Source organism: Notolepis coatsorum (assembly GCF_963971535.1).
Source record: "Notolepis coatsorum genome assembly, chromosome: 3".
Classification (NCBI taxonomy): Eukaryota; Metazoa; Chordata; class Actinopteri; order Aulopiformes; family Paralepididae; genus Notolepis; species Notolepis coatsorum.
Genome location: NC_140167.1, coordinates 71,417,584 through 71,439,037, shown reverse-complemented (window position 1 = coordinate 71,439,037; position 21,454 = coordinate 71,417,584). Strand labels below are relative to the sequence as shown.

Genomic DNA, 21,454 nt, shown 5'->3' with positions numbered 1-21,454 from the left:
CCCGGCGCCATGGGCGGGCATGGGGGGGCCTGGCCCGCCCACTGAGTCAGCTGTGCCCACCCTGAGAATTTTTTTTTTTGTCAATTAAAGTAGACTATCCAAATGCTTAGCCCTAGTGGGCACTGATGTCAACAACAACACTACTGAAGCTAGCACGGCACTCTGTGAGAATTCGTTTTCTACCCTCAAGAACATCTTTACAGAACATCGCCTTAGTATGCTTCATCGACGCAAGGCCAATTTAATTCAGTTGGCATTTGAGAAGGACTTAACAAAAAAGTTCAGGAATGAGTGGAGGGGCAGTGTTTTAAGAAGATTTCACTCTGTCCCCAAACGCCGCTTGCCGCTCTACTAATGATGGTGAGTAGCCTGTGGAGGAATTTTGTTTGCTTTTTTATGCACTTTATTTTTGTCAGTTCAGTTCAGTTTGTCAGTGAATTCAGAAGTGTTGAATAAATGGAGACTTTTCAAAGATATAGAATAGAATATAATAGAAATGTATTATCCTGAGGGAAATTTGACACTCCAAATCACTCAACATTAAACATTTAGACAGAACAAGTCACGAATAAGAATAACAAAACAAATGGCCTAAGAATAGAATAAAATGAAATAGAATAAAAATAGAATAAAAGATACAGTAAATAAATACAGTAAAAATATACTGAAGTCTACAGTAGGTGTAATATTGCACAGTGCTGTTTAAAAAGTAAGAGTCCAGGAAGATGGTAACTGTCACTCTTTGCTCAGTGATGCAGTGAGGCACAGTGATGCATTGTATAGTCTGATGGCTGTCGGAATGAAGGACTTCCTGTGCCGTTCAGTGCTGCATTTAGGTAGTGTGAGCCTATAACAATACATGCTCCTCCTGTCAGCCAAGTCTGTGTATAGTGGGTGGGAGGGGTTTTCCCTGATGGCCTGGAGCTTAGCAAGGCTCCTCCTCTCCGCCACCCTCGCTAGGGCGTCCAGCTACACCCTAACCACGCTATTGGCCTTCCTGACCATCTTATCCAGCCTGTCTGTGTCCCCTGCTCTCAGTCCGCTGCCCCAGCAGGTCTGTTATATATATCCGTTCAGTCTGTTTTTGTATAAGTGAATGTTCTTAAGATAGAGAAATTTGATTTTTCAATTGCCTCTCTGCTGTTTAGTTCAGCACCGTGGGCAACGCCAAGCAAGCCACAGCGCCGTTGTCCCAGCTGAAACGTATAAAAGGGAACCTGTGTTGAAAAACCATTGTGCCCCCCCGAGAACATTTTATGCCCCCCCACTAATTTGTTTCTGCAGCCTGGTCTGTGTGGGACTGACCAGTCGAGCGATCAATATTTCAAAGGTTGAGCTTTGAGTGAATGCTGTTTGTCTCCAGCCCCTGCTGTGTCCTGTAGGGCACTGACACCGCTGTGCAGCCACCCGTTAGGAACAGGCAGCTCAATCCTCCGCTGATTCTCTGCTATTCTCGGCTACAGAACCTCCTCAGGTAAGGCTTTGTTACATTCCATCTTGATGAGATTGTTTATTTTTTGGATGAAGGCGATTGTAAATTCACGTTTGAATGCATTGGAAGAGTTTGGTTCTAATTGTAACTTTTATCCTACAGATGTTTCGATGAGTTTGCGTTCTAAAAAGAAGATGGCCACCATTTTATGTATGCTTTTCCACTAGGATTCTGGGAAAGAAAGTAAATGATCTAAAGAGTAATTTATTTGAATTGGGCCTAACAATCTTTCTAAATGAAGATATGCCATTTTGGTATGAAACCCTTTTTATTTGTGAAAATGATTGGCTTTATGTGGCAAAGTTTAAAACGGGTATACGTTTTGTGTTTGTTGGGTGCTATGCTGGTTCACCAGAGACGCACTATATATGAGAGACATTGTTATAGCCGTGTTTTAATATTAAAATCCAACATTGTACATTTAAGGGGCAACACTAAATTCCCCAGTGGGTGGAGTTAGGTTAACGTGGCACAGCAGCTGGCTTTGCATGATAATGCGGGAATCCATCTAGTCAGGCCTCAAGTTATGCATTTGTACCCGAAACAACTGGTTCGGTCCAATTGGCGTCCTTTGAGGAACTAATTTAGGCAGCTATGGATGTGGTTTAGATCCAATCACTTACCAAGTATACTTTTAAAGTATTCCAAACAGTTTCAAAGGATGACCTCCCAGATGGTTCTGTGTAACAGACCATCTAGACGTGTCAGGTTAGGGTTGTGTAAGAATGGGGAATAATTGCTTAATTTGTGTCTCATAGAAGGTGGACAGGGGTGGTTTCCATATTGTTTGGACTAGATTAAAATGTTTTGTCATTATACAGCAAAAGTACAGTACAACGGAAATAAGTTTGGCACCCATCCAACCACAATGCAAATGTAACGGTAAAGTGTAATGGTAATATACAATGTAAACTGGGTATAAAATATATAAATTAGTACTACTGAGAGTAGTGCTATAAGATGTATGTATATGTAGTGTACATATGTAATAGCATATATGTACAGTGATACAAGTATAAAGACACTGGTAGTCATACCAGTCTGGCCAGCAGCATAACTAGTAAGGGATAGATATAGTATATACATATATGTAAAAAGTATTATATGCAGGTGTGTATAGGCAGATGTGAGTACATATATACAGTATGGTAAGAATATATTTATTTATATATATATAATATAGCATTTTATTATACACATTGTGTTTTTGATCTCTAAAGCATTTGTAACTATCCTCACCCCTCGTGCTGATCCCCACTCATCTTTTCAGAATTGTCTGGTTCATGCAAGTACCTGTAAGTTCATGTAAGAAGCATTCTAACTGACCCCAAATCAGCTGAACACGCCTATTGTGTCGTCCTCCCGACTAAGCGGCACCTCTCTCCTCAGGATGAGGCTGACTGAATGTGTTTTGGCGCTGGGCCTGCTGCCCTTCATCTCGGCCTTCGACATCTGCAACGCCAGGCCTAGAGACATTCCCCTGGAGCCCAAGTGCATCTACCGCAGCCCCGACCCGGATCAGGACGCCCCCACGGAAGAGCCGGAGCCGGTCCCCGAGAACACCAACCCCAGGGTGTGGGAGCTGTCCAAGGCCAACAGCCGCTTCGCCCTGGCCCTGTACCGACAGCTGTCCCAGAGCAGGCCCAGTGACGCCAACATCTTCATGTCGCCCATCAGCATCTCCACGGCCTTCGCCATGACGAAGCTGGGCGCCTGCAATGACACTCTGGAGCAGATTATGAGGGTGAGGGGCCTCGCCTGTGCCGTGTTCTCCTGGTCCTTACTACTGAGCTTTGTGGCTCTGGTCCAGGGTATTAAAATTCTTAAAATTATGTGGGGGGGTAATGTGAAAAATAATATGAAATGTTAAATGTTTTTGTATTCAAATAGTTTCAGCCACTGTCCTTTAAACCGTCCTATATTCGTGTCTAACATCACTGTGGTCTCCTTTTAAACCGTCCTATATTCATGTCTAATAAATTGTAAGTGGTGCATTTATATAGCAGCTTTTATCCAAAGCGCTTTACAATTTGTTCCTCATATTTTACCCATTCCCTCACACATTCACACACCGACGGAGGCAGAGGCAACCATGCAAGGTACCAACCTGCTCATCAGGAGCAATTGGGGGTTAATTGTCCTTGCTCAAGGACACATCGACACGCTTTAAACAGCTGTCCTATATTCATGTCTCATTTAAACTGACTTATATTCATGTCTCCTTTAAACTGACCTATATTCATGTCTTATAGTCTCCTTTCCCACATTGTCCCATATTCACGTCTCCAATTCCTCCCAGGTGTTTGAGTTTGACACGATTAAAGAGAAAACGTCGGACCAAGTGCACTTCTTCTTTGCCAAGCTCAACTGTCGACTGTACCGCAAGAAGGACGCCACCACGGAGCTCATCTCTGCCAACCGGCTGTTCGGAGACAAGTCCCTGGTGTTCAACGAGACCTACCAGAACATCAGCGAGATTGTATATGGAGCCAAACTCATGCCTCTCAACTTCAAGGTTCATTCTCCTGTTAAATATCACAATACTTCACATAATTTGCGGTGCTCTTATTCATTAAAGGGGAATGCCATCTATTAAGAATTTACTTCTTGTAACATGTAAAATCTGCGGCTTCTCCATATACAATGAATGGGGCTCTGACTTTGATGCCATGAAATGTTTGTGTGAGCTCTTACACCCAAATGAGGTTTATATTCTAACATTGCTTAATTAAGACCTAATTTGGGTGCAAGAGCTCACACAAACATGGCCTCATTCAGATTTGACAGCCTGTGACATCACCAATTGGAGGGTTCGCTCTTGATTTCTAGCTTTAGGAGAGAGTGATGCGTGAACATTCCTGGGCCACAGACGGAGCATAATGTGAATTCTTAAAATGGGTGGCATTCCCCTTTAAAAGCTCTGATATTGCTGTTCTCAAATGTACATGTGTGGCAGGAATTAAACATAACTTGCGTATCGGTATGTGTGTTCCATGAATTCACAGGGGTGGTGTTTAGGGCTGGGCGGTTAATCAAGTTTGAACTAGGATTTTGGCTTCTTCCCACGATCATGAAAACAAGATGAGGAGGGAGCGTTTCTCTACTTTTATTTTGAAACGTCTTTGGTAACGTGTAGAAGATGAAAGAAAGGCAGCCTTTGGTCGAGAAGATGGGTAAAACTAATTCAAGTTATTTTATTTGTCAAATACACAACAATACCGGGGCATTGCAGGTAATACAATTATTGTATTTCGAGCTCAGACTCAACAGTGCACAATTTAGAAACATCAATGAATACAAGCATGGTAACTAAAGATAAGTAGTACAAGTAATAAGAAAGTAGTAAGTAATTCAGTCGTCATCATATGATGTCCTCAAATCAATCAGTAATTGTGTTTTAATAATTGTGATTTCAATATCAATAAAAAAAGATATCGTGATTAGGATTTTTGCCATAATCGAGCAGTCCTAGTGATGTTATTTATTTGCCTCGCGCCATAGTGAGTCACCCAAATTCCAGTTGTTTAGACGGGGAACCAACCACCTGGGCCTGTGTTATAGGAGAAGCCAGAGCAATCACGGATGGAAATCAACAGGTGGATCTCCAACCAGACCGAGAACAGGATCCAAGACACCCTGCCAGAAGGATCGATAGACTCCAACGCCATCCTGGTCCTGGTCAACACCATCTATTTCAAGGTGAATGACATCTTTGCAGCTCTTTACCTGCGATATACTTTATTGTATCACATCCCAGTCAGGAGGACCTTAACCTCATAGCGTGCACCAGGACTAGGGATGTCCGATATTATCGGCCTACTGATATTATCGGCCGATATCGGCATTAAAATGTGATATCGGAAAATATCGGTATCGGAAATTAAGAGTTGGACTATATCGGTATCGGTAAAAAAAGCCAATATCGAGCATCCCTAACCAGGATGTATACGTCTTCACGAGCACTTGCGTGCAAGTCACGGCACTTTGCGAGCATCTAGCGCAGGGGTAGGCAACCTTAGGCACGCGTGCCTGCATAGGCACGCGGGGGCATTTGCATAGGCACAGGGGGCAGCAGTAAAAAAAAAAAATTATACTTTTTTTTTTTTTTGCTTTGAAATATTATAGTGAAATATTTTGCACTGTTGTCGCATTTATCTTGTTGAAATCCTCCCACAGGTTCTTTTTACTACCACATATTTAATTGAGACCCTTTATTTGTTTATTATTTCAATTTAGCTGGAAATACATTGCTACATCATTCAGTAACATTTGCAGAGCCTTATAACAAAAACATTATTACGGTCACCATTGTGACCAGTGGGATTAATCAACTAATTTTATTATTTATTTTTCTATTTCATTGAACATTGCACATGTTAAAAGCCATATTCTTTACTCAAAATGTGAGTATTACCAAGTCAACTTGTGTTCTTAAAACAATGACAATAAACATAGTTTTATTAGGTTGAAATAATGTGGTTGTGTACTTATTTTTCTGGATTATTATGGATTGAAAACTGAAAACCTTAATGCACAGTAACTGAACTCAATATTTTTAAGTTCTGGTAACTTATTATTATATATTTTTTACAGTGTAGTCTTGCGATCAATCAAAACTTATTTACACGATATACCTCACATTCACCCTCCATTCACATCCTGGTGTTCTCCTGGTGTTCTCCATTAGGCCTGTAGGTGGAGCTATGACAGCCCACGTACAGTACACACACCGATGGTGTGTGATGTGTCCAAAAATGAATGGGCAAATGTGAGTGAAATGGTCGCACTGTATGCAGCTGTTTGTCTGCATTGCATCCCCCCCCCCCCCCCAACTCAGATTTAGGGTTGATACAACCATCATAATAATATTGTTAATAATAACGATAATGATGTAATAATGTAAAAATTATCATTAAAAATACCTGATTATGAGAAAAAATATTTACGATGCATGGAATATTGTTGAGGCACACTAGTTACAACTATATTTCAAACAGGCACTCCATGTCAAAAAGGTTGCTGACCCCTGATCTAGCGGCTCGACGCTGCATTTTCGAAAGATCTATTTGTTGCCGTTCGAACGCCACCTCACTACCACATCCGTGCCTCGTTTTTTTTTTTTTTTAACTTACATTTTTATTAACATTTATAGACAAACAACACTTACACAAAAATGGAACCCATAATACAACATTGTTAAACAGACATAAATAATAAAGTACAACAAATATAATACAATTGTAATACCCAAAAAAATAAAAAATATAATCAGAAAATGCTAACTAAGTCAAAAGTGTGTGACATGGGTTCAGAGACCCTCCTTGAACCTCTTTCCTCCTTTACCCTTCGCCCTCTTGTGATGCATTTGGTTCTTCCTCTGTGATGTCGTTTTCGTTCCCCTTGTAATCCTCCCACTTTCCCCATCTTTCTCCAAATTTCTCTTCCTGTAACCTCAGCATGTGTGTTATCCTCTCCATATCCTGTATCTCCTCCACTATTCCTACCCATTGTGCTATTGTCGGTGGGTCTTCTTTGTACCACAGTCTTGTTATTGCTTTTCTGGCCGCTATCAACATTATCTTTATTAAATATTTGTCCCCCCCTCGTATTCCCTCGTGTGTCAGGTCTCCTAAGTAAAGCACCAGTCCTGTTTGTGGTAACCCGTATCCTAATATTCTGATCATTGCCTCCCCTATCTCCTCCCAATACCCCTTCAGCTTCTGACATCCCCAGAATATGTGCGTGTGATTTGCCCCCTCCTTCCCACACATCCTCCAGCATGCTCTTTGTGTTGGTGCATATTTTCCCTTCAGCTCTGGGGTTATAAAGAATCTGATTATGTTTTTCCATCCAAACTCTTTCCATATCCTCGATCCTGTTGTTGAATGTTGCACCTCGCATATGTTCCCCCATTCCTTCCCTGTTATTCCTATCTCTAGTTCTCTCTCCCATTTCTCCCTTATATAATCGGTCGTGTGTCCCTTGCTGGTCATTATAGCCCGGTACAGTGCTGATATTACCCTTCCTTTCCCTCCTTCGTATGCCCTTACTATCATCCTAATTATTCCATTCTGTTCTTCTTCCTTGTCCCCTCTTATTTCTTTATTATAGTAATCTCTAATCTGTAGATATCTGAAGTGGTCCCTGTTTTCTAGTCCAAAGTTCTCCTTTAATTTTTGTAGTGTTTGCATTTCCCCCTTCTCTATCATTTTGCATATCGCTGTTGCCCCCCCCCCCTCTCCCACCTCCTGAATCCATGGTCCAGCCTCCCTGGTTTTAATCTCTTGTCATGTGCTATTCATCTCAGAACCCCTGACTGCTTCTCTAATTTGTGTGTTTTTACTACTCTGTTCCATATGGTCAAGGTGCATTTGGTGATAGGATCTAACAGTCGCTCTTTTTCTTTGAACAGTTCCCTATCTCCCACCAGAGCTTGTACCTTGTATCCCTCCCCTTCTTTTTCAATGTCTTTCCATCTTGCCTCATATTTGTCGTTACACCAGCACGTCACTGCTCTCAGTTGCGCTGCATAATAATAATCTTGTAGGCTGGGTACTGCCATCCCTCCCTCTTCCTTTGGTAGTTGTAGTGTTTTCCGTGCCTCGGTTCTTGAGTTACATGACGATATGTCAGGCGAGCGTCTTTTTACACACCACGCGAGTGAGTACACAAGTTCAACTCAAGTTCACATCTCTGTTACTCTATTTCATTAGCACTAAAAGTGATTTTCCTTTTTTGCATTAGTAACTTCAGAATGTTATCTTTCAAAAGAGACCAGGCTAATGCATGTGCTATAAGTATAAAGCTAAGCCTTGCAAAAAAAGTATGCAGTCCTCAAGTTCAAGTAAAAAAAAATTGCCACTTTTCTGGGTTAAGAGGTTAAAGAGATGGTTCAGATTATTTTCAACCCTAGCCCTATTTCCTACTCGCCAATGCTGTTGTCGATCGGTAGAGTACTTTCTCGGCACAATCCATGCTTCTCCTCATACTAGCTTAGGCTAGTTAGCCACGAACCAATGTAAAGTCAAGTTAAATTACAGCTCCTGTCTGTACAAGCTGACTGAAGCTCATTGAAATCTATTGTGCGCTGGTGTAGATTTCAGTTAGCTTCAGTCTGCTTGTACAGACAGGAGCTGTAATTGAACTTGAATGAACACAACACAACGATTCAATGTCCCAGATGACATCACTAGTGGCCATATTCATAACTGTTGAACTAAAATAAATAATGTGTGCAAAACGGTTTCGTTTTTGGATGTGTGAGATTATGTGCTAAATAAATTAGCATTGTTTTTTTTTGGTGAAGTGCCCCTTTAAGTAGTAGTAGTTGTATTCAGTCATCACACACAATACAACATCACACACAATACAACATGCACATTCCAGACTGTCAACAAGTATGCACAAGTATCTTATTATAAAAATCCTCATTTGACGTGAGTTGGAACACTGAACTACACGCGTACTGCCACTTTGTGGAAAGTTTGATGGGAGTCAGTAACTTCACTACAGAATAAATCTGAGCCTCTAGGTGGCGGTATACACACAAGAACATTAGCTTTCCCCCTTAACACATTGTAGAAGAAGGTCATCTGGTACTTGGTGAGCTCACACTCTGTGCGTCTCTGTGATGTCACCTGATGTTTTGCAGGGTCAATGGAAGAGCAAGTTTGACAAGAAGAGCGTCTTCAACTCTATGTTCTTCGTCAGCGCGTCAAAGACATGTTCCGTATCCATGATGTACCAGGAGACCAAGTTCCGCTACGGAAGGTTCACCGATGACAAGGTCCAGGTTCTGGAGCTGCCATACCGCGGCGATGACATCACCATGGTGCTCATCCTGCCTCTGAAAGGCACGCCCCTGTCAGAGGTAGGTAACCACCGTGCACCTTCCCCTGCTCTGTGCTGCATAGGGAATCCATGCATTCAGACACTTAAAGGTGCTGTATGTGGCATTTATTATGTTCAAATAAGTGTTAAATAGCTCTACATTCCGACAGCCATCACTGATATAGTCTAGTTATGCTTTGGCCCTCTTTCTAAGTGGGCTAAACCAATCAGAGAGGGTCTTCGCTGTACGCGGGCTAGCCAATCAGAGAGCGTCTTCGCAAACTGCGGCTACGGAAAAAATCACGCATAATTACTAGCTCATCGCTATCTCTTCCTGAATATTGATGTTATTTTCCTCTGAGTGACCTTGGCTCTCTGGCTTATCTCGTCACTATAGCAACCACTCTTGCTCCCTGCTACAGAGGAATGTCTGTCTCTAAAGTCTAATACACACAGGGTCTGTTAAACAAATTATTATATAGATATTATTTACTTTACATACATGTTGTTATAACCATATGAAAACCAGTGATATCTTTCACAACGCTGGTTAGCTGTGGAGCATGAGAAAGTACCACGAAAACGTTGTTGTGTTGAAAGATAGCTTAGCGTTATCTGAAAGATAAACACAGCAGTTTCTGTTTGTGCATTTACAAATTGTGCCAACAACACTTTGCGTAGCGTTCATAGACTATTGATACGGACATGCCGTTCCATGAGCGGAGAGACCTGCTGCAGACAGAGTGGAGGTAATGTAATTATTACACATGGTAACTGATTGTTTTGACTAACAATACGCATTAACACTTTCAGCGCTAATCACGTAATATTACCTATTTGCTCGCCAACCGCTGAGCGCCAAAAACGTAATATTACTTTTTTTAGATCGATTTTAATATCCTATACACTCTCACGGACCTCGGTGTTACCATTGGAACTCATTCGGAGACCCCGAGAGTGCAATACCGGCCGAATCCTGCTAGGTGGCAGTATCTCCTACCCTTTGAAACCTTATTTCACACTGTGTGTTACATTATATATGATCCGGGCGGATAATTTGGACCCGAGCAAGTGAAACGGTTCATCCCAGAACCTTGGAACGCGTTCAGCACACGTTCAGCATATTTTGTGCCATTTCATGTCAGGTACCCGATGGACATCAATACTGGAAATCGCGATCAGACAATTGGAATATTCATTTTGGGATACCTCCTAGTAAAGGTAAGGACTATATGACATCAATCCTACTTTGATCCAACAATGATTTCACATCGATCGCAACGATCAACGTATGTAGTATTCAAAACGTATGCCGTTGCTGACGATCAGAGCATAAAAAAAAACTACCCCCCTTTCATGATGAAACATAATACCTATTATATACCTTTGATTTTGAAATAGTAACGTGTCCAGGCGAGCAATGCAAACGACTTTAGCTAAATTCACATAGCGCTCCATGACTCAGCTTCCAGGAATTAGCCCGGATCACTCTGAAACTATACAATATTCACCACAGGATAACACACGAACGTATACATGAATAAATTAACTATTTTTTACATGTTGGACGAGAGATAGTGACTGTCAAATGAGCCATAGTATTGTCTCCATAGCTATAATATAGAATATAGATATAGCTCTGCAAACATCGTGACGCACAGTGAAAATGCCTATTTTTTAGCATGGCCCATTGACTACATGATGAGGATAATAGCTGGCGCTCAAGTGTTAAGCATTGGGTATATTGCTGTGCATTGTTATGTTCGCTGAGCGAGGTCTAATAAAATCGGTATTGTGTATGTGTGACTCTGACAATATTTATTTAGCCTTTATTTAACCAGGTTTGTCCCATTGAGATCCAGGATCTCTTTTACAAGGGAGACCTTGCCAAGAATAGCAGCAACACAAAGTTTCAAAATAAACACGTAGACAATAGGCTTCACCATAGCCTTAAATACATTCAGGTTATCTGGTTATTGCTGCTGCCATGTGCTTTAACCCTTTCACTAACCACGCTACAGAAGGTTAACCCTTTCACTATCACACTACAGACTGTTGACCCCTTTCACTACCACACTACAGAATGTTAACCCTTTCACTACCACACTACAGACTGTTAACCCCTTTCACCCCCTATTCATAATTCATGCGAGTACTCAATCTGGGAAAACATTACTCGTGCCCATCCGTGCCGGGTATGTCTGTCTCTGTGATGCTCAGATCGAGGTGGGCATGGATCAGAGGAAGCTGACCGGCTGGCTGGACGCCATGACGGAGACCACGGTGTCGGTGCAGATCCCACGCTTCCGTGTGGAAGACGGCTTCAGTCTGAAGGAGAAGCTGCAGGCCATGGGACTCCATGACCTCTTTAATTCACAGAAGGCCAGCTTGCCAGGTACACTAAACAATTAAGATGTTGGAATTATGTACGGAACCATAGTTTAAAGGGATACTCCACCCCATTTTGAGGAGCCCTATCTGATTTCACCCAGCTGCACACTCTGAATGCAACTCAGGGTTACTATAGTACCATCTGAAAGGTACTCAAAGTCAGAGGTTGGAAGCTCCCAGTTGGAAAAAAGTGTGTTCCAATGTCCAGCTGGGAAACACCAAGGGAGAAACCATAGATATGTAACATATGTTGTTATGGGAGAAACCATTGATATGTAAAATATGTTGTTCATCTATGGGAGAAACCATTAATATGTAAAATATGTTGTTCGTCTATGGGAGAAACCATAGATATGTTGTTTGTCTATGGGAGAAACCATAGATATGTAAAATATGTTGTTCGTCTATGGGAGGAACCATAGATATGTCAAATAATGTTGTTCATATATGGGAAAAGCACAGACGTTGGTGTGGCTGGTTTCTGAGAAACCGTTAAATTGGGCTACCACACCGGTATTGATGAGGAGCTTCAGACGTCTTAAGATTCCAGTGTGTTGTTGCCATATTGACACGTCAGATAAACTGCATCCCGGCACCCAGTTAGACCTAAACTATAACCATGTCATTTCAGGTCTTCTTGAGGACGATTTGACTGAATTGTACATTTCAGATGCTTTCCATAAAGCATTCCTGGAGGTATGTATGACACTAAGGATATCCTGAACTCATCTTCTATGCAACCAATAACACATCAGTGTGATCCATTACTTACTACATTATTAAGTACCAATTGAAGTACAACTTATCCAACATTAGACTGTTTATCTTGGATCACGATAATCTTAAGTAATCCAATGGGAAATGTTATAGGCTGCTCAGTGATTGAGCTAAGTATGCAGATCTAAGGGAGCCTTGCAAGCCAGATGCATTGAAATTGAAGCTTTGTTTAGGACTTAGGGGTTTGATGTCTACCAGGGCCACCCATAGCCTACTACAAATGTATTCACTCATGGTTCTGTAAACCGCGTTGGATCAAATAATCCACCAAATGGAATATGTGTTACATTACGTTCAATAATCTATTGGCCCATCAGAGCAGCTAGAAGCTTCTCCATAGACAATTAATTGGGAAAGATGGTAAAGACGACACTGAGAGCACCCAGGGAAATGTTCCGAGTATGGGTACATTTTCTGTTTCAGAACCGAGAACACTATTATAGAATAAAGCTCATTTGGGCATAATAAAATGAAACAAACATTCATTATCTATGGAGCAGCTCCAGACTTTATACTTATATATATAAAGTATTTTCTTTTCAGCTTCAGATGTATCATTTGATTAGTTATAAGTGTTTTAGGTCACCCTCTCTGAGCACAGACAACTCTCGGTAGGCTGAGGGGGCGTGGCCTTCTGTTCACTAGACGCTATATAGAATCTATTGGCCGGTCAGTCACGTCTAGCTGAGTGAGAGGACTCTGCATACTTCCCTGGTTTCTGGCTTTGGGAGGGAATACCTCATGTTCATAAATATTGATTGAACTTTCTCAGGCCACGGAGATATTAGATCTAAATTCTTAATATCGGTTGTTTTTCCCCTTTAAACCCACTACTGGAAATACTCAAGTCTCCATTCAGATGACCTCATCAACAATCTAAACACTTCCAAACGGGCATCTAAAGCAAATCAGTATCTGCTGTACTACATACTTTACCTATTTGTATACCAATTTCAGAATGTGATGTTAGTATGCAAATATTGTATGTGAAAGAGATTAGTATGAATACTAAAAGGCCCAACATTTGCAGTGTGGAGCGGTTGCTACATGATCGTTTCGACCACACAATTTGTCACGGCAGGTCATTTCCCATGTTCGTTCCATTTCCAGGTCAGCGAAAATGTCCCAAACATAAAAGAAAATGAACACGCTGGTGACGCTGGCCACTGAAGCATCATTTGTGTTTTCTATTTTTTTTTTTTTTTTGCAAAGCCGCAGGCAAGAAAGTAGAAACAGCTGTGAGTGAACCGTTTTCTGGTCATGAACGACCACTTCCTCCTGGGTGTGAAAGTCCTCCCAAGTATGTTGTATGTAGGACATCGTACATCCTGCACTTTCATGTACTGTATGTAGTACTTCATGTATGTAGTACATACAATGCATTTGGAAGCAGGTAGTAATTAACCAGGCCAGATGGAAATAGCAACCGATTCCTGCCTGCAAACCGGAACAGGTGTGCATTCCTGCCCTGATCCCCCTGCTGCATACTGACAGGCAGCATGACAGGTGGAGATGACCACCTAGCACTTGTAAACAAACTGATGTACGGCTGGTATGGAGGTGGGTTTAGTAGAGTTAGATGATGTATAGAGGTGGGTTTAGTAGTTAGATGATGTATGGAGGTGGGTTTAGTAGTTAGATGATGTATGGAGGTGGGTTTAGTAGTTAGATGATGTATGGAGGTGGGTTTAGTAGTTGGATGATGTATGGGGTGGTATGGAGGTGGGTTTAGTAGTTAGATGATGTATGGGTGGTATGGAGGTGGGTTTAGTAGTTAGATGATGTATGGAGGTGGGTTTAGTAGTTAGATGATGTATGGAGGTGGGTTTAGTAGTTAGATGATGTATGGGTGGTATGGCGGTGGGTTTAGTAGTTAGATGATGTATGGAGGTGGGTTTAGTAGTTAGATGATGTATGGGTGGTATGGAGGTGGGTTTAGTAGTTAGATGATGTATGGAGGTGGGTTTAGTAGTTAGATGATGTATGGGTGGTGTGGAGGTGGGTTTAGTAGTTAGATGATGTATGGAGGTGGGTTTAGTAGTTAGATGATGTACGGCTGGTATGGAGGTGGGTTTAGTAGTTAGATGATGTATGGAGGTGGGTTTAGTAGTTAGATGATGTATGGAGGTGGGTTTAGTAGTTAGATGATGTATGGAGGTGGGTTTAGTAGTTAGATGATGTACGGCTGGTATGGAGGTGGGTTTAGTAGTTAGATGATGTATGGAGGTGGGTTTAGTAGTTAGATGATGTATGGAGGTGGGTTTAGTAGTTAGATGATGTATGGAGGTGGGTTTAGTAGTTAGATGATGTATGGGTGGTATGGAGGTGGGTTTAGTAGTTAGATGATGTATGGGTGGTATGGAGGTGGGTTTAGTAGTTAGATGATGTAAGGGTGGTATGGAGGTGGGTTTAGTAGTTAGATGATGTATGGGTGGTATGGAGGTGGGTTTAGTAGTTAGATGTATGGGTGGTATGGAGGTGGGTTTAGTAGTTAGATGATGTATGGGTGGTATGGAGGTGGGTTTAGTAGTTAGATGATGTATGGGTGGCATGGAGGTGGGTTTAGTAGTTAGATGATGTATGGAGGTGGGTTTAGTAGTTAGATGATGTATGGAGGTGGGTTTAGTAGTTAGATGATGTATGGGTGGCATGGAGGTGGGTTTAGTAGTTAGATGATGTATGGAGGTGGGTTTAGTAGTTAGATGATGTATGGAGGTGGGTTTAGTAGTTAGATGATGTATGGGTGGTATGGAGGTGGGTTTAGTAGTTAGATGATGTATGGTGGTATGGAGGTGGGTTTAGTAGTTAGATGATGTATGGTGGTATGGAGGTGGGTTTAGTAGTTAGATGATGTATGGAGGTGGGTTTAGTAGTTAGATGATGTATGGAGGTGGGTTTAGTAGTTAGATGATGTATGGGTGGTATAATAATAATAAATTTTATTTGGAGGCGCCTTTCAAAACACCCAAGGTATCCTTACAGGGCATACGAACAGAACAATCAGGATTAAAACAAGGATCTTTGCAAAAGTGTCAGTGGAGTTAAAAACAAGACAAACAATGTAAACGTATGAAATATAAAACAGTGGCACACAGGGTGCAGTTAGTGAGTATGCCCAGTAAGCAAGGCAGTTAAAAGACAAGGTTAAGAAAATAATAAGATGAACAACAAGAAGTATAAAAAACAGTGAAGTTAAAATAACAGACAAACAAACAGCAGGGGGTATTGGGCAGTGATGGAGGTTATAAGTGAATATGCGAGTTTGAACAGATGGGTTTTCAATTGTGATCTGAATGATGAGTGAGTCTGACTGTCTGATGTGTGGGGGCAGGGAGTTCCAGAGTCTGGGAGCCGAGCAGCTGAACGCTCGGGCACCCATGGTACTGAGGCGTGAGCTGGAGATGGATAAGAGTCCAGTAGAGGATGAGCGGAGGGTGCGGGAGGGCGTGTAATCTTGGAGGAGGTCAGCGATGTAGGTGGGGGCTAGATTGTGGAGGGCTTTGAAGGTGAGTACGAGGTTTTTGAAATCAATCTGGTAGTGCACAGGGAGCCAGTGTAGTTGAATGAGGACGGGGGTGATGTGGTGGGATGAGTTTGTGCGGGTGATAATCCTAGCAGCAGAGTTTTGGATGATTTGTAGTCTGTTGATGAGTTTGGTGGGAAGGCCGGTGAGGAGAGCGTTACAGTAATCGATCCGGGATGTGACAAATGAATGGACCATGGTTACTGTATTTGATTGGGACAGGGATGGGCGGAGTCTGGAGATATTACGGAGGTGAAAGAAGGCAGACCGGGTGATGTATTTGATGTGTGGTGCAAAGGAGAGGGAACCGTCCAGAATGACACCGAGGCTTTTGACTTGGGGGGAGAAGGGTACAGGGAAGCTGTCGATGGTGATGTTTGGAACTGGGGTGTTTTGTGATTTGGTGAGGGTGGATTTGGAGCCGATGAGCAGGGCCTCGGTCCTAATGTCCTCAAGGCAGGTGGTGAGGGAGGTGGGGGGAAGGGCAGTGGTGGGTGTGGAGGAGATGTAGACCTGTGTGTCGTCTGCATAGCAGTGGAAGTGGACCCCGTGGTGATGGAGGATTGTGCCCAGGGGAAGGAGATAGATGGTGAATAGGAGGGGACCCAATACTGACCCCTGGGGGACACCCAGTGAAACAGTTGAACACCCTGACTTGTGGGTCTTGAGTTGAACAAACTGTTGTCTGTCAGTGAGGTATGATGTAAACCAGGAGAGTGCGACACCAGTGATCCCAATGCCAGCCAGGCGGCCCAGGAGTATTGGATGGGAGATGGTGTCGAATGCCGCACTGAGGTCGAGGAGGATGAGGATGGTGAGAAGTCCAGAGTCAGCTGCACGGAGGAGGTCGTTGGTGATTTTGACAAGGGCTGTTTCAGTACTGTGTTGTGGGCAGAAACCGGATTGAAAGGGTTCGTGGAGATTGTTTGTGTCGAGGTGGGATTGCAGCTGTGCGGCAACCACCCTCAAGGGTTTTTGAGATGAAGGGAAGGTTGGAGATGGGCCTATAATGATTTAAGTCGGCTGGGTCAGCACCAGGTTTTTTGAGGATGGGGGTGATTGCAGCCAGTTTGAGAGTGGGGGGTACGATTCCAGAGGCAAGGGATGAATTTATTATGTCCGTGATCATGGGTGAGAGTGATGGCAGGCAGGCTTTGACGAGGGTGGTGGGAAGAGGATCGAGCTGACCGGTGGTGGTTTTGGCTTTACGGATGAGCTCTGAGATGGTGTATTCTGATGCTGGGGTGAAGTTGGAGAGGGAGCTGATAAAATGATGGCCGGTGGTGATCATCCAGGGTGGATCACATGGGGAGGTGCATGATGAGGCCAGCTGTAGGTGAATTGTATTGATTTTGGAATAAAAAATGTGCTGGTATGGAGATGGGTTTAGTAGTTAGATGATGTATGGAGGTGGGTTTAGTAGTTAGATGATGTATGGAGGTGGGTTTAGTAGAGTTTGACCCTTTTTTCGTCAGTGTCATGTTTAAAGCAAATCTCTGCTTCAAAATATGAACGAATATATATGCGCAGATCTTTGAGTCTAAATGATGGAATTGATTCTCAAAACGTGAAAGAGCCAGGCCGCTTAGTTTTGTCGCCATGGCTCTCATTCACTGCTGCAGTGAGTATTAAAAAGGACACATTATGAGTCTTTTCAACAATTTCATTTGACTTCCTTGAATCTGTGGAACATGTTTTTTTAACATTTGTTGAGACAAGAAACAAGTCTAAATCAAATTTTGATATATTCCCCCCCCCCCCAACATCTCTTTCTTCCCTTGTACTGTTTTTCGTGGATGAAGCGACACACCACGTTTTAAATGAGTTGTTTCCTTCCATGCCTTGCTACCTCACACCCAGGAGTGAAAAGCCTTTACAAACCAGACCGTACGTTAGGTTAAACAGTGTTCCTGGCTCCAAGAAGCTAATCCATTAACCCTTTCACACTACAGAAGGTTAACCCTTTTCACTACCACACTACAGAAGGTTAACATTTGGTAGTGAAAGGGTTAATCGGAGCTAATTCGTCCTCCTGTGACATCACAAACGGCAATAATTCTTGTTAATATGAAGACTTCAAACCCCAGGCCAAACAGCAAGGAGTACCTATGTCGTTTCCCCCCAGCACATTCACATTTAGTCATTCAGCTGATGCTTTTATCCAAACCACCTACAAGTTCTGTACAACAAGTCAGCAGGAAGGGTACAACTCTGGCAGCTAAGGGTAAGTAAGATTGATTGTCAAACGTGAGTGTTACAGTCTTGAGTGCATAGTAGTATAGACATATTAGCATAGTAGGTAGTAGTATAGGCATGGTAGATTCCTTAGTAGCGTAATAGTAAAAGACAGTACGAAGGTTGGTTGTTTTCTACATTTCAGATATTGATTGAAGTGTGTTTTTAGTCAACGGCAGACATCTTGTGTCATAAAGCACCAGAATGAGACCTCAGACTGAACAAATCCATACAAAGACTACATAAACCCATTTCCCATAATATACAGCATCTCCCGTAAGGCTGGGTGAGGATCCTGGGTGTTTAATGCCCAATATCCTGTATTGACAGTGTGGGCTTGTGTAGTCTATTCTCAGAACTGCACTATTGCATTATTTTACTACTCTTTTTATCATATTTAAATTGTCTATTTTATGTGTGACGATCAAGCCGTAAACAGGGAGGCCTGTTGGGATGTTGGATCTTAATGTGGGGAGCTGTGGTCTGGTGTTCTATATCTTACCTTGACTTTGTCTGTTTTGCTCATTTAATGCCGGTCTTTTTTTGCTGTTGTGAAGCACTTTGAGCTGCTTGTATGAAAGGTGCCATACAAATAAACGTTATTATTAATAATAGTGTACCTGGTTAGACTATTATTACACTGCTGTCTTTCCACGGGGGAAACCAGGGACACTTTTTTTTTTGATCCACTTTTTTCTCCCATTTTCTATATTTTCTCCCATCCCAATTTTCGTATCATCCAATTCAACCCTCCCCTGTCACGGACACTGTTTCTTGCCTCCCACAAGCCGGCTGCAATGTGGACTAAGTCATACATGGCCAAGTCCCCTCCGGTACTTGAGGTAACAGCAGTCGCATCTTTTCACCTGCGCAGCTCGATCTCTCAGTGGCGAGGAGTAACGCGTGGGAGGCTCACGCTGCCCCCGACACTTCCTGATTCTACTGCGCAGGCGCACCAACCGACCTGTAGGAGTCGCTGTCCACAACGCCTGATCCCCACCCATCAGTTTCCCACCCCCTAATACGGCCAATGTGTATTAGTACGGACGACCAGCTAAACTGAAAGCAAATGTGGAGCGCTGGGCTCGAACTGACGAGCCCAGCGTCTCCAGCATTTCGTGGCGAGCGCCTTGCCCACTATGCCACGTAGCCGCCCGGAAACCAGGGACACTTATCATTACACTCTGTTGTCTTTCCACCAGTAAGAAGCATTTTGTATAAAAGTATTCTGTACTTCTGTATGACAACTATTAAAGAAACTTGAACTTGAAACTTCCATGGGGGAAACCAGGGACACTCCAGGGATGGAAGCATTTGACCAGGCGAAGGAAACCAAACACACTGACTGACATGGTTTCATCCAGATTGTCCAGAGACCTCCGGAGCCCATATAAGCTCAAGCTATAATACATTTACATGAGATTCTTGTGTAAATCTTTAACTTGTACATAAGCTCTGTGATCTGTTTTGCTTCAATGTTCACAAACAATACCACTGTAAACAAACCCTCAGAAGTCACATAGGGGAGAGCGGGGTGAGGTGGTCCAGTTTTTACATAAAATGAGACCGAAGTAAATGAGTACTGTACATCTACCCATATTTCAGGAGGTTTACTGCACACTGACGTAAGAATGCATCTGCATTAAGTTAAAGAGGTATGAGAATATGACTTTCTTTCTTTTTAATGTGTGGTCCTCTAGGGTTAAGTTGATCCTAGCCAAAGGGTAAGTTGAGCAACACATGTGTAAACTGACCAACTGACTTGCGATGTCAAGTAAAAGTCTGGACATAATAAAGCATGATCTATTCCTATAGATCAAATGCAGCTGAACAGCACATTTCCATTTCAAAACTGTCTCACTGACATATTTTTACACATGTTTACTTTTAAGAATATGTTAAAGTGCAATTTCCCTGCATTTCTTAGGTGCAAGACCATGGAATTCAGCCAGCTGGTTCACATGGTCAAAAAACATAGTTAACTGATATTTTAAGATCCTCTTGTTCTCTGTATCCTAGGTATCCACTGGCTCAACCTATTCCAGGGCTTCTGGCTCATTTGACCATACAGCCACCATTTCTAAAGAAATTGCCCTGTACAGTCATTCAGAACCAGCTTTTGGCAATTAGTTCACATGTTATACTTTGGTAGTTCATCAACATGTATGCTATATCTTTTCAAACCTTGCTGAATTTACATTGACACGAGTCATGTGTTCAAATCTGCTTCCCGCTATCAAAGCCTGAGTAAAAGGATGAGTTATTCATAATTCCTATTCCTTTTGTGGTAAAATAGTGTACATTTCCCTTGAAGCATGGTCAACTTACCCACTGGCTCCCCTAAACCTCAAGTATCAAAAGTCACGTAAACCTCATGCATCAAGTCACATACACCTCATGCATCAAGTCACATAGACCTCATGCATCAAAAGTCATGTAAACCGGGGCACCCAAGTGGCGCACCGCATACAGCACTGCGGTGCAACACGGCCGACCAGGGTTCGACTCCCGGACCCGGCAATCTTTGCCGAATGTCTTCCCTGGTCTATCTCCCATTCCTCCTCTCTCTCTCTCTCTCTCTCTACCGGACTGCCTGCAAAAATCAATAAAAACATGTAAACCTCATGCACCAGCGGTGGGGCCGTCCCAGTGTCTCATGTCTGTCCATCATCAGGATTCTCCCAGAGCGCTCCTTCAGTGACTCTGCATGTGCTTCCAGGTGAACGAGGAAGGCAGCGAAGCGGCTGCTGCCACAGCCGTGGTGGCCATCGGCCGCTCCATCAACCTGAACAGGGAGGTGTTCGAGGCCAACCGGCCCTTCCTCCTCATGATCAGAGAGTCCACCATCAACACCCTGGTGTTCACCGGCCGCGTAGCGGACCCCTGTGACAGCAGCGAGTGACAGAGCGACTTCACAAACTTGTGACACGCACACAAACGTACACACACGAGGGACGCTACAGTAACCCTCCCAGAATCAACTTCTAGTCTCTTGACTCTAAAGTTATTATAATCTGTGAATCTTTTCTAAGCAAAATGCAAACAATGAATGAAATGTGGACTACTCGTAAATCAGTCATCTTGAAACGCCTTGAGTCGCTCATGTGCGAATGTTTGGAATTGATGCCTTCAAGGCCTCCCTGCACGGAAGTCATGAATACAACATGCCACACATTCAAATTCAAGTGCTTTTGATTGGAAACTCG

General features: G+C 42.8%; 1 protein-coding gene across 1 annotated transcript; it reads left to right on the top strand.

Moving 5' to 3' along the window:
- Positions 1-2,882: 2,882 nt before the first annotated feature.
- serpinc1 (serpin peptidase inhibitor, clade C (antithrombin), member 1) lies at positions 2,883-21,150 on the top strand (the record flags this gene model as incomplete). The annotated part of the gene is made up of 7 exons (XM_084311242.1): positions 2,883-3,236; positions 3,792-4,007; positions 5,054-5,191; positions 9,144-9,362; positions 11,543-11,717; positions 12,345-12,409; positions 20,968-21,150. The coding sequence occupies 7 exons, from the start codon at positions 2,883-2,885 to the stop codon at positions 21,148-21,150; spliced, it is 1,350 nt and encodes a 449-aa protein (XP_084167368.1).
- Positions 21,151-21,454: the final 304 nt, after the last annotated feature.